The following is a 14,216-nucleotide window of genomic DNA, read 5'->3' as shown; positions in this document are numbered from 1 at the left end:
GTGGGGTCCACAGATCCTGTAGTGTCAAGGAAAAGTCATCCCTGCACCAAATGTTGCTCAAAATCACGTTTTGAGCCATTTCTGGCGTTAAACGCCGGGCTGGTGCCCATTCCTGGCGTTTAACGCCAGGTTCTTACCCTTTACTGGCGTTTAACGCCAGTCTGGTGCCCCTTTCTGGCGTTAAACGCCCAGAATGGTGCCAGACTGGGCGTTAAACGCCCAACAGCTAGCATTACTGGCGTTTGAACGCCAGTTTCTTCTCCTCCAGGGTGTGCTGTTTTTCTTCCTGTTTTTCATTCTGTTTTTGCTTTTTTCATTGTTTTTGTGACTTCTTATGATCATCAACCTACAAAAAAAAGATAAAATAACAAAAGAAAATAATTAATTATAAAACATTGGGTTGTCTCCCAACAAGCGCTTCTTTAATGTCATTAGCTTGACAGAGGGCTCTCATGGAGCCTCAGAAATACTCAGAACCGTGTTGGAACCTCCCAACACCAAACTTAGAGTTTGAATGTGGGGGTTCAACACCAAACTTAGAGTTTGGTTGTAGCCTCCCAACACCAAACTTAGAGTTTGACTGTGGGGGCTCTGTTTGGCTCTGTTTTGAGAGGAGCTCTTCATGCTTCCTCTCCATGATGACAGAGGGATATCCTTGGGCCTTAAACACCAAGGATTTTTCATTCACTTGAATGATTAACTCTCCTCTGTCAACATCAATCACAGCCTTTGCTGTGGCTAGGAAGGGTCTGCCAAGGATGATGGATTCATCCATGCACTTCCCAGTCTCTAGGACTATGAAATCAGTAGGAATGTACTCGTCTTCTACTTTAACCAGAACATTCTCTACAAGTCCATGGGCTTGTTTTCTTGAGTTGTCTGCCATCTCTAATGAGATTCTTGCAGCTTGCACCTCAAAAATCCCTAATTTCTCCATTACAGAGAGGGGCATGAGGTTTACACTTGACCCTAAGTCACACAAGGCCTTCTTGAAGGTCATGGTGCCTATGGTACAAGGTATAGAAAACTTCCCAGGATCCTGCCTCTTTTGAGGCAGTTTCTGCCTAGACAAGTCATCCAGTTCTTTGGTGAGCAAGGGTGGTTCATCCTCCCAAGTCTCATTTCCAAATAACTTGTCATTTAGCTTCATGATTGCTCCAAGGTATTTAGCAACTTGCTCTTCAGTGACATACTCATCCTCTTCAGAGGAAGAATACTCATCAGAGCTCATGAATGGCAGAAGTAAGTCCAAGGGAATCTCTATGGTCTCAATTTGAGCCTCAGATTCCCATTGTTCCTCATTGGGGAACTCATTGGAGGTTAGTGCACGCCCACTGAGGTCTTCCTCAGTGGCGTCCTCCTCCTCTCTTTCCTCCCAGAATTCGGCCATGTTAATGGCTTTGCACTCTCCTTTTGGATTTTCTTCTGTATTACTTGGGAGAGTGCTAGGAGGGAGTTCAGTAACTTTCTTGCTCAGCTGACCCACTTGTCCTTCCAAATTTCTGATGGAGGACCTTGTTTCATTCATGAAACTTTGAGTGGTCTTTATTAGATCAGAGACCATTGTTGCTAAGTCAGAAGTATTCTGCTTAGAACTCTCTGTCTGTTGCTGAGAAGATGATGGAAAAGGCTTGTTGTTACCAGTCCTGTTTCTTCCACCATTATTGTTATTGAAACCTTGTTGAGGTCTCTCTTGATTCTTCCATGAGAAATTTGGGTGATTTCTCCATGAAGAATTATAGGTGTTTCCATAGGGTTCTCCTAGGTAATTCACCTCTTCCATTGAAGGGTTCTCAGGATCATAGGCTTCTTCCTCAGATGAAGCTTCCTTAGTACTGTTTGGTGCATTTTGCATTCCAGACAGACTTTGAGAGATCAAATTGACTTGTTGAGTCAATATCTTGTTCTGAGCCAATATGGCATTCAGAGTGTCAATCTCAAGAACTCCTTTCTTCTGACTAGTCCCATTGTTCACAGGATTCCTTTCAGAAGTGTACATGAATTGGTTATTTGCAACCATTTCAATTAGCTCTTGAGCTTCGGCAGGCGTCTTCTTCAGATGAAGAGATCCTCCAGCAGAGCTATCCAAGGACATCTTAGATAGTTCAGAGAGACCATCATAGAAAATACCTATGATGCTCCATTCAGAAAGCATGTCTGAAGGACATCTTCTGATTAATTGTTTGTATCTTTCCCAAGCTTCATAGAGGGATTCTCCATCCTTCTGTCTGAAGGTTTGGACTTCCACTCTAAGCTTACTCCATCTTTGTGGTGGAAAGAACTTTGCCAAGAAGGCATTGACTAGCTTTTCCCAAGAGTCCAGGCTTTCTTTAGGTTGAGAATCCAACCATATTCTAGCTCTGTCTCTTACAGCAAAAGGGAATAGCATCAGTCTATAGACCTCAGGGTTAACCCCATTAGTCTTGACTGTGTCACAGATTTGCAAGAATTCAGCTAAAAACTGATGAGGATCTTCCATTGGAAGTCCATGGAACTTGCAATTCTGTTGCATTAGAGAAACTAATTGAGGCTTAAGCTCAAAGTTGTTTGCTCCAATGGCAGGGATAGAGATGCTTCTCCCATAGAAGTCGGGAGTAGGTGCAGTAAAGTCACCCAGCACCTTCCTTGCATTGTTGGCATTGTTGTTGTTTTCGGCTGCCATGGGTTCTTCTTCTTTGAAGAATTCGGTCAGGTCCTCTAAAGAGAGTTGTGCTTTGGCTTCTCTTAGCTTTCTCTTCAAGGTCCTTTCAGGTTCAGGATCAGCTTCAACAAGAATGCCTTTGTCTCTGCTTCTGCTCATATGAAAGAGAAGAGAAAAAGAAAATGTGGAATCCTCTATGTCACAGTATAGAGATTCCTTGAAGTGTCAGAGGAAAAGAGAAATGGTAAGAAGAAGGTGAAGAAGAATTCGAACTTTAATTGGATAAGGTTCGAATTGTGCATTTAGAAGGAGTAGTACTCCATAAATAGAAGGATGTGGGAAGGAGAGAAGAGAATTTTCGAAAATTCAATCAAAAGATTTTGAAAACATTTTGAAAATTTGATTGAAAAATTTCGAAAATTCAAAGTGAGAAAGAAATCAAGTGATTTTTGAAAAAGAATTTGAAATTAGAAATCAAAAAGATTTGATTGAAAACTAATTTGAAAAAGATGTGATTAAAAAGATTTGATTGAAAAGTTATGGTTTTAAAAAGATGTGATTGAGAAGATATGATTTGAAAACAGTTTTAAAAGATATGATTTGAAAACAATTTGAAAAGATATGATTTGAAAACAATTTGAAAAGATATGATTTTAAAAATTAATGACTTGCCTAACAAGAAAAGATATGATTCAAACATAAAACCTTCCTTAATAGAAAAGGCAAAAAATGTTCAATCAAATCATTAATTGTTAGTAAGTATCTTTGAAAAAGGAAAGAAATTGATTTTGAAAACATTTGATTGAAAAGATATGATTTGAAAAAGATTTGATTTTGAAAAACTTGAAAAAAATTGATTTGAAAACAAAATCTTCCTCCTGGCACCATCCTGGCGTTAAACGCCCAGAATGGTATACATTCTGGCGTTTAACGCCCAAAATGCACCCTTTTTGGGCGTTAAACGCCCAACCAGGTGCCCTGGCTGGCGTTTAAACGCCAGTCTGCCTTCTTCACTGGGCATTTTTGAATGCTCAGCTTTTTCTGTGTAATTCCTCTGCAGTGTGTTCTGAATCTTCAATCCCTTGTATCATTGACTTGAAAAGACACAAATTAGAAATATTTTTGGATTTTTAATAATCAAAATGCAACAAGAATCAAATAATAATGCATGCAAGACACCAAACTTAGCAGTTTGTGTACTACTGACACTAATGAACTGAAAATGCATATGAGACACATAAAATACTCAAGTCAATAGAATTCAAAGATCAAAACAAAGAAATATATGCATGGATCCGAAAATTATAACAAAAACATGCAATTGACACCAAACTTAGGATGAGACACTAGACTTAAACAAGAAATATTTTTGAATTTTATGATTTTTTTTTTTAATTTTTTTGTGTTTTTTCGAAAATTAAGTAGAAAAAGAAGGTATCAAAATTCTTAATGAGAATTCCAGGAATCAGTGCAATGCTAGTCTAAGACTCCGGTCCAGGAATTAGACATGGCTTCACAGCCAGCCAAGCTTCCAAAGAAAGCTTCGGTCCAAAACACTAGACATGACCAAAGGTCAGCCAAGCCTTAGCAAATCACTGCTCCAAAAGCAAGATTGATACGAAATCAACAAGCTCTTGTGGTGATAAGTTGAAACCTCGGTCCAATCAGATTAGACATGGCTTCTCAGCCAGCCAGATTTCAACAAATCATCATGAAACTCTAGAATTCATCTTCAAGAATTTCGAAAAAAAAATACCTAATCTAAGCAACAAGATGAACCGTCAGTTGTCCAGCCTGAACAATCCTGGGCAATAACACCAAAAATTTGATGTTGTTGCCGGATCTTGGCTCTGATGTTACCAAAGGCTTGCTCAAAACTAGAACAATCCCCGGCAACGGCGCCAAAAACTTGACATGCGAAATTGTGAACTATACTTTTTCACAACTCTCATAATCCCTGGTAATGGCTCCAAAAACTTGGTGCGCCTAATACCATGGCATTACACAACTTCGCACGACTAACCAGCAAGTGCACTGGGTCGTCCAAGTAATAAACCTTACGTGAGTAAGGGTCGATCCCACGGAGATTGTTAGTATTGAAGCAAGCTATGGTCATCTTGTAAATCTTAGTCAGGCAAGCTCAAATGTATATGATGATGAACGAAAATAACATAAAGATAAGGATAGTGATACTTATGTATATCATTGGTGTAAGAGCTTCAGACAAGTGTATGAAGATGCCTTCCCTTCCGTCTCTCTGCTTTCCTACTGTCTTCATCCAACCCTTCTTACTCCTTTCCATGGCAAGCTCGTATAGGGTCTCACTGTTGTCAGCAGCTACCTCCCATCCTCGCAGTGAAAGCTAATGCTCAATACTCTGTCACAGTACGGCCAATCACCGGTTCGGTTCCCTCCCCTACCGGAATAGAGTAACTCTTTTGCGTCTGTCACTAACGCCCAGTAGGTTACAGGTTTGAAGCACGTCACAGTCATTCAGTCATTGAATCCTACTCAGAATACCACAGACAAGGTTAGACCTTCCGGATTCTCTTGAATGCTGCCATCAGTTCTTGCCTATACCACGAAGACTCTGATCTCACGGAATGGCTGGCTCGTTTGTCAGGCGAGCACTCGGTTGTCAGGCGATCAACCATGCATCATGCAATCAGAAATCCAAGAGATATTCACTAAGCCTCAGATGCTTGTAGAACAAGAATGGTTGTCAGTCACCTTGTTCATGGGTGAGAATGGTGATGGGCGTCAATCATCACCTTCATCATGTTGAAGAACAAGTGATATCTTGGTAAAAGAACAAGCGGAATTTGAATGAAAGAACAATAGTAATTGCATTAATACTCGAGGTACAGCAGAGCTCCACACCTTAATCTATGGTGTGTAGAAACTCCACCGTTGAAAATACATAAGAACAAGGTCTAGGCATGGCCGAATGGCCAGCCTCCCAAAGAGGGTTCAATCATAAAAACATGATCAAAAAGCTCTCTATACAATAGTAAAAGGTCCTACTTATAAGAAACTAGTAGCCTAGGGTGTACAGAAATGAGTAAATGACATAAAAATCCTTTTCCGGGCCCACTTGGTGTGTGCTTGGGCTGAGCAATGAAGCAATTTCGTGTAGAGACTCTTCTTGGAGTTAAACGCCAGCTTTGGTGCCAGTTTGGGCGTTTAACTCCCATTTGGGTGCCAGTTCCAGCGTTTAACGCTGGGATTTCTTGAGGTGACTTTGAACGCCAGTTTGGGCCATCAAATCTTGGGCAAAGTATGGACTATTATATATTGCTGGAAAGCCCAGGATGTCTACTTTCCAACGCCGTTGAGAGCGCGCCAATTGGGCTTCTGTAGCTCCAGAAAATCCACTTCGAGTGCAGGGAGGTCAGAATCCAACAGCATCTGCAGTCCTTTTGAGTCTCTGGATCAGATTTTTGCTCAGGTCCCTCAATTTCAGCCAGAAAATACCTGAAATCACAGAAAAACACACAAACTCATAGTAAAGTCCAGAAAAGTGAATTTTAATTAAAAACTAATAAAAATATACTAAAAACTAACTATATCATATCAAAAACATACTAAAAATAATGCCAAAAAGTATACAAATTATCCGCTCATCAATTATATTACTGCTGGAGGTTGGGAGGTCAGAAAGAATTTGGAAAGGGAAGTATTAGTTAGACTGAAGATCTTTAGTCAGTTGCCAATTATGGTTTAGTCTGTTTATAAGCTTTGATTTATCTGTTGGAAGTTCTAGAATTGCCTTCGGCTTTTCCAGGACATTACATGCTAGATATGTGGGCTTTGTTACCATACTGAGAACTTGCGGTTCTCACCCATGCAAATTTTGTGATTTTCAGATGCAGGTCATGAGGCTCCTCGCTGAAGCATGCTGCAGACTTCTGGATTAGAGAAGATCCTTGGTTCTCGGGACTTTACTTTGGTTTTATGTTTTCACTTAGATACTTTCTATTTCCAATAAATAATACATATTGTGTTGACTCCGCTTAGAGGCTGTTTTGGAGAATAGGTTTTGCGTTTTGCCCTTTAAATTTCCTTTGGGTTCCATGCTTTATTTATACATGTATATACTTCTATGCTCGGATCGGCTATCTTCGCAACCGGATCTTGAGTTTTGATATTCGTGTTCTTTTGGCACTCTTTTGTATATATTATTGCGTTAGCTTGATCTTAATTATTTAATATGATTATTGATTTTGGTTTTAAATTTGGTTCTAATTTGTTATTTGTATTTGATTCTAATTTTGATTTTGATTATGATTTTGATTATTCTTGAGTTAAGAAATTAACTAAATTAATCAGTGATGACAAACATTATTTTTGGCAAGATAAATAATTAGTGTGGATTATTGATAATTGTATATTACTAATTATTTATAAAATGTTGCAGGCCAAAATTTGAATTACAGCCCAAATAGAATGGAAAATAAAACAAAGCTGGTGGGTTAGTAAATCAAATGAAGCCCAATGAAAAACAAAGAAAGAAGTCAGATGGGCCAAACGGGTTACATGAACCATATCCGATCCAAACCCGAGTTGAGTTCAATTCCCTCCATCTTGCTCTTACCAAAGCAACGTTCCTCCCTCTTTTGTCTTAGTCAAATCAAAGCTTCAGAAAAGTAAGAAAGAAAAAGAGAGAGAGCTTCTTCCCTAAGTAAATCACCAAAGAAGCAAGAAAGAGAAATTAAGCTTGAAAGGCAGATATCATCTCAACAAGTTCAAACCAAATCTGGCTTAAGAAAAGGTTAAAGGTAACCCATTTCTTCTTGCATGCATCAAAACTTCTTCTCTTCTTCCCAACTCTCTGCTCGGTCCGAAATGGGATACAAAGGAAAGTTGATCTCTGTTCTTCACTGCTACAAATCCACAGTCACAAGAGATTCTTGGGGACCAAGTTGCATATCTATGGTTCAGATTTGGTTGACCATTGGAAGACAATTTCGGTTACTCCTTCATGGCTTTCGGTCAAGTTGGATGAGTCAGAAGCAAAGTTTCTAATATAAGGTTTAAGGAGAAAAAGTGAATCTGTGGGTTGGTGAAGCTCAAGGCTCAAGGTGTTGACCTTGGAAGAAGAACCCAACAACATACAAGGAGTTAAAAGAAGACTTTCTGCTCATTCAGAAGCAAGGAGAGAAAACCAGAGTTTGTGAGTTGTGTTCTGAAGAAAAGTTTCTCTACTTGGATAATGCTTTCTTTCAAAGAAGCATTAGGCCAATACTGAAGAACTCAATTTGAGGTTTGCGAATCTAGTTATGCACATAGCTAAGAGGCTGTTGATGAAGTCAATCTCCTTCATGTTTTACAGATTGTGATGTACTTTTCTATGTTTATCTTTCTGTAATTTCTTGTGAGAAAAGGCATTGTGAGAAAGCTCAAGTAAAAGCCATGAGTGGAAAAAGGCTGAGTGATACACTTGAGAGAAAAGCCTAGAGTTATTTTTTGATTTCTTTAGGTTGGTTAAGTGTCTTGTATCTTGTACCTGTTAGGTATCCCTTTCTTAGTTGGGTTAGCACTAAGAGTGAATAGTTAGGTGTTAGCATAGCTAATGTCAAGTTAGGTTAGAACTTGAGTGTGAAATTAGTGTGTGTAATACTTTTAACTATAGTGAAAATTCCTCCATTGTTGTGGAGGAGACTGGACGTAGGTTGCATAGCACAAGGCAACCAAACCTGGATATATGCTGGTGTTAGCTTTTCTCTTCTCTGCTATGTTCTGTTTTCTGATATTCATGAGACAAAAATAAATTGTCTCATAAATTTCCGCTGCTGAGTACAAACAGAATCATAATTGAAAGTTTTGATTTAAAAGGTCATAACAACAACTTAAAAGGAAGACATAGATTCAACCCCCCTTCTCTAAGCCTACCACAACATTCAATTATAATTCTTAAGTTGTAACTTTATTATGAAATTTTGCATCCCTTTATTTGATCCATTCAAGCTCAGTTTTTTAATCTCTAGTTCTGATTTTATAATAGGTTTGATTCTGATTGGTGACTTTGGTTCTAAATTTGGTTTTATTTATTATTTGTCTTTGATTCTAATTATGATTATGATTTTAATTATGATCGATCCTTATGGGTTGAAACTTTATTATGAATTTTTTATCCCTTTGTTTGATCTCTTCATGCCCAATTTTTTAGTTTCCCTTTGTGAATTGAAGTTTTAAATTTTATTTTTTTTATGCTAATTAGGTAAAAATCGAAAAACCAAACCAAACCAAACTAAATAATTAGTTTGGTTTGGTTTGGTTAACTTCAGATAAAAAAATCGATTAATTTTTATACGATTGGATTGGATGAAATTTTTTTTTAAAGAAACCAAATCAAATCGCAAATAAAACAACCCTACGTAACACCACTACAACTTTATTTTTTTCTGTTAGTCACCCATCACCACTGCGCCATCGCCACCGACCACCATTGACCACCGTTATCGTTGCCTCCAACAATTGTTGCTTTTGACAACTTAAATTCTATACCTTAAATCATAAAATTAAAATTATAAATAAATCTTCAATCATAAATTTTGAATTTTAAATTATCAATTCTAAATTATAAATAAAAAATAGTGAATACATATTGCTATATTGCATTTAAATGGAATGCTGGTATAGAATATAAACAATTAAAAATAGTTATATAATCCAAATATTATGCATAATTTTTTTCTTAATTAACCATAAATTAAATATATTATTATTGTTATTATTGAAGATAATATATACATAACCATATATCAATTTTAATATCTAAATTATCAATTTTTTTACTAAACAAGTGAATATATTAATGATAGCCTGCCCAACAAAATGATCAACCCCTACCCAAAAACTACAGTGAAATTAATTCCAGAAAGTTTACACAGATTCAAAAAGCTACAACTTTAGATGGTTAACTGTCTCCATTTTATTTTCTTTTGAAAAACAGAATGTAGAATGTGTAAAAGTCATTTCTGTCCAATTCTGTGTCCTTCTTTGTAGACATATGTTGCAGGCACTAATTTATTCCCCGTCTCTCAGTGGTCACATAAGTTTTACTTTTACCTTCCCTTCCATCCAACAATTCCTGTTCCTATTCCCTTCTTCGGCCTGAGGCACCAAGTTTTCATTGTACATATTCGTTTATCTTTAAAGGTTAATTAACAAAAGTATACACTTAAATTAACCTTCAACAAGACGCTTTTTATTTTTGTTATTAGGTTTTTAATGGTATTTTTAAATATATGGAGAGTTTATGTATATTTTTTTTTTCATGTGAGAAGTATAAATCTGAGAGTCAGGTGATTTTTAATTTTTTTTTAAATACATAAATCTGAGAGTTATATTTGGGTTTTTTAATTTAAATTTTTTCAAACATATAAATATGACTCTCAGATTTACATTTTAGTATTAAAAAATTTTTAAATATGTAAATCGGACCCTCCAATTTATTTTACGGTAGAAAAAATTTATTTTAAGATAAATCAGACTCTTCGATTTGTGCACTATGAAATCTGACCCTCAGATTTTCTATTTCTTCAACTCTGAGGATCTGTTTTGTTATTTATAATTTAAAAAAAAATTGAAATTCATATAAAAAAATACATCAATTATCCACTCCGATAAATTACACACTACCTTCTTCCATATTTAAAAAAATTAACCTCAACAAGAGACAAAAAAAATTAACCTTCAGCAAATGTTAAAAATGAATGCTTTGGTTTTTTAATATATTTTTATCGCTTTAGAAGATTTTGAAATTTATTTTTATTAAATAGACTAATTTTTTTATCACTTTTAATAAAATTTTTAAAATATGAATTAGAAAAAAATTTCTTAACACTTTTTTTATAAAATAAATTAGTGTTCTTAACAAAGAGTCGAAGAGAGAAATTCATTTTGAAGATCTCTAAAATAATAAAAAAAATATTTGATATGAAATTCTTTATAATCAATTTAGATATTTACTCTTAATTTTTTAAAATACAGATTTATTCATTGGATTTGAAAGATATATTATATATCCCAAAATTTTGAATCATTTGCATAATCAACCTATAAATTATTATAAATTAAATGTGGACAATTTGATCCCTGTCTACACTTTCTTAGATATATATGAAGAAAGAGTTAACGACATAATCTAATTATACATTAAAAAGAGAAGCTTTTTCGGTTTTTCCTTGTGAGGGAGGAAGAATAATATTTTAACTTTTTCTTCGTCTGCTTCCTTCACATTATTTTTTAAATAACTTACTAGTTTTTTCATAGAAGGTGAAAATCAAATGGTGTGGACAAAACTTCTACCCTTTATAAAGATTATTTTCCTATGAAAAGTATTTTGGGAGAACAATTTGCATAATTTTAAAAATATAGGTAAAATAAAATAATCATACTATATAAATACAAAAAAAAATGTTACTTATTAGTTATCTGCTAAAATAATATTGAAATTTAAAGTGAATATATATCGACATTTATAATCAAATTTGGTAAGTAATATAATCAAACTTGATTCAAATTTATTATCAAATTTAATAAAAAATATAATTAAGTTAGATTTATATTTATGAACAAAATATGAATAGTGACAGCATAAAAATATAACGGTGACTTGTTTTTGGGGTTTATTAAAAGCTAATTTACAATGTTGTACAAAAATTCAATTATTATATTATAAAATATTTTATTATTTTTATTTGGAATATTTGAGTGTTTGATGGTTGATCACTTTACTAAAAAATATATAAAATAACATTTATAAATATACAAAAATATAAAATACTTTTTAAGTTAAATAAAAGTATTTTAGATTAAATGATACAGTAATTTTTTTTTTTGAATCTCTCAGCAAGAGTTTAAGAGAATGAGAAATATATGAAGAACCAATATTCAGTGATAAAATATTCAGTGATAAACTATGATGCACGGACACTGACACAGATACAGGATACGATACAATATGGGACACGCGAACACACGAATTTTAAAATCTTATAAGACACGGGAACACGACATATATGTAGAATATAAAGTATTTTTTAGATAAATTATAATAAATTTTTTATATTTTATTACTGTTAAAATATAAAATAATTTTTTAACTATTTTTAATGTTTTTTTTTTTTAACTATATAAAAGTATCTAAAATATTTTTTGTTTTAATAAATAATAATATATATTATTTCTAAACTCATTTCAACGATATATATGTTAAAAGTAAGGCTGGATATGTGGACACGTGATGGTATTTAGGTGTGTCCAAATGTGTCCGAAAAAAACAATTTTATTTTTTATTAAGACACGATTGGACACGATAAATACGCGTGTCGGACGAGTGTCAATGAGTGTCGTATTCAAAATGTGTCCGTGTGTGTCTGTGCTTCATAGATAATAAACAATGACTAGTGTTAACTTAAATAGAAAATAAATATATAAAAAATATTAATTACTTAAAATTTTTCTTAAATTTAATCTAATTCATAAATTATCCCTGAATAATAGGAGATTTTGTGTTATCTTATCCACACTATTAAAGCACTAACACACACACGCTACTTTCCAGTGCTAATTAAAACAAACGTATTTTTTTAATGATATTTTTTATTATCGATTGCTATTCTGTTAGTAAATATAAATTATTTTAAATTATTTGTTTGACAACACTTTTATTACCTAATACCTAGAGTGTAGATATGGTTATAATTATTTTAACATTACTGGCGACAGACTTTGGATGAATTGAGATTGAATTTTTCTAATGGGCCATTTATCCATCCAATTTTACTGATAATTACCCACGATAAAATCGTTGGTAAAACTGAATTGTCTTGTGCAGGAGGGAGGGCGAAATGGCATGTGAGAAGAAACAAACCGAAATGAAATAGTTCAAAGTTTTTGCTCTCCCATTCTTGGTTCCCTTTCGTTTTCTCCATGTCTCAAACTCAAAGCGTACCATGCATTTATTACTAGTACTACTTAGCTCGTTTCTTGTTTGTGTGTTTATTTTCTCATGACACTGTCCATTGCAGCAGCAGCTGCAGCCTGTAGTGTTAGTGGCTCCCCAATATATGTACCTCTCTCTTTGCCCCCCTCTGCACACCTTGTCCCTTACTCCGTACATCCTTAGAATAATTTGACCACACCACCATTTTGTTCCATTACTACTCTTCATTCTTTCTCTTAAAAGTGGAAAGAGACCAATAAACTACTAATAACGAACCCTTCTATTCCCTCTTATTACATACCTCGCGATGCTTCCTTTTGGGGGCAGATTCTACGGGTTCGAGAGCTGGCTAGACCATCCTCACCAACACCACTCATCACCCTCTGATGGGTTTTTTGTTCCCGAAGCACCTTTCAAGGCAACGGATCTATTATTCGACGGAGCAGGCAGATCATCCAAACTGGATAATAATAGGAAATCAACAGAAGCCTGCAAGAGCCACAGGGAAGCCGAGAGGAGGCGCAGGCAGCGAATCAACGCTCATCTTTCCACCCTTCGCTCCCTCCTCCCTAACACCGCCAAGGTTATTTTTACATTTTTGCCACGACTTATCACATACAGTCCGTACTGATTCACTTTCTTATAATATTCGTTATCAGTTCACCATTCAACCTTATACATATCATATTCCTTAGCCTGTTCAAAATCAAAGCATAGCTAAATAAATTGTTTCTTATCACAAATGTAACCTAAAAAGATGAATATATAATTAATAACAAGATAAGAATTAAAGACTTGAATCTCAGCAATTTTAAATTTCCGATATCGTTTCTTGTTTTACGACAGTGCATGGGTCGAGGGCACATTGGTAAATTCAAGTGCTTGTGTGGTGTGTGCAGGCAGATAAGGCGTCGTTGCTGGCGGAAGTGGTAAAGCACGTGAAGCGGCTAAAGAAAGAGGCCGATGACGTGGCACGAGACCCGTCCAAACCCGACGCCGAAGCAGAACCGTGGCCGTTTCCGGGTGAAGCCGACGAGGCAACACTCAGCTACTGCGACGGAGAACCGAACCTGGTGAAGGCGACGCTGTGCTGCGAGGACCGTCCCGGTCTGAACCGGGACCTGACGCATGCGATTCGGTCAGTTCGAGCGAAAGCGGTTCGGGCCGAGATGATGACGGTTGGGGGCCGGACCAAGAGTGTGGTGGTAATTCAATGGCCAGCAGCGTCTGGTGGTGGTGATTCGAAAGAAGGGGTGGAGGTTGGAGCTCTGGAACGGGCGTTGAAGGCGGTTATTGAGAATCGGGCTTTAGTGGGCTCTGGGATGGGCCGCTTCGTGTTGGGTCAGAAGCGGGCTTGGAATAGTTATGATTCCCCTGATGAGTTTTTGCTAACCAGAGATGCTAGCAAGTAACCATTTTTGTCTGCATTGAAACAGCCAACACAGGTGCCTATAACCAAAACCCCAATCTAATTGAAATTCCAAGAAGGGAATACCGTCTCCTAGCTAGGATTCTATCTGTTTATAAGATTTGAATTCCAGATTACTGGTTAAGAAATTTAGTTACTTACTCCACTAAAGTACTAAAATTGACCAAAATCCATAAATCTTACTAAACATTTAA

General features: G+C 35.7%; 1 protein-coding gene and 1 non-coding gene across 2 annotated transcripts; both read left to right on the top strand.

Annotated features, from left to right (window-relative positions):
• Nucleotides 1-2,149: 2,149 nt before the first annotated feature.
• Nucleotides 2,150-2,257, top strand: LOC130942495 (small nucleolar RNA R71). Its single transcript, XR_009071063.1, has one exon. It is a non-coding gene; the product is annotated as a small nucleolar RNA R71 (small nucleolar RNA).
• A 10,643-nt stretch (nt 2,258-12,900) lies between these two features.
• On the top strand, nt 12,901-14,005 carry LOC130939930 (transcription factor bHLH30-like). Its single transcript, XM_057867995.1, has 3 exons — nt 12,901-12,983; nt 13,068-13,176; nt 13,493-14,005. Exons 1-3 carry the CDS (start codon nt 12,901-12,903, stop codon nt 14,003-14,005), a joined length of 705 nt encoding a protein of 234 aa, XP_057723978.1.
• Nucleotides 14,006-14,216: the final 211 nt, after the last annotated feature.

Source organism: Arachis stenosperma, chromosome 7 (assembly GCF_014773155.1).
Source record: "Arachis stenosperma cultivar V10309 chromosome 7, arast.V10309.gnm1.PFL2, whole genome shotgun sequence".
Classification (NCBI taxonomy): Eukaryota; Viridiplantae; Streptophyta; class Magnoliopsida; order Fabales; family Fabaceae; genus Arachis; species Arachis stenosperma.
This window is presented reverse-complemented; position numbering and strand designations above follow the sequence as displayed.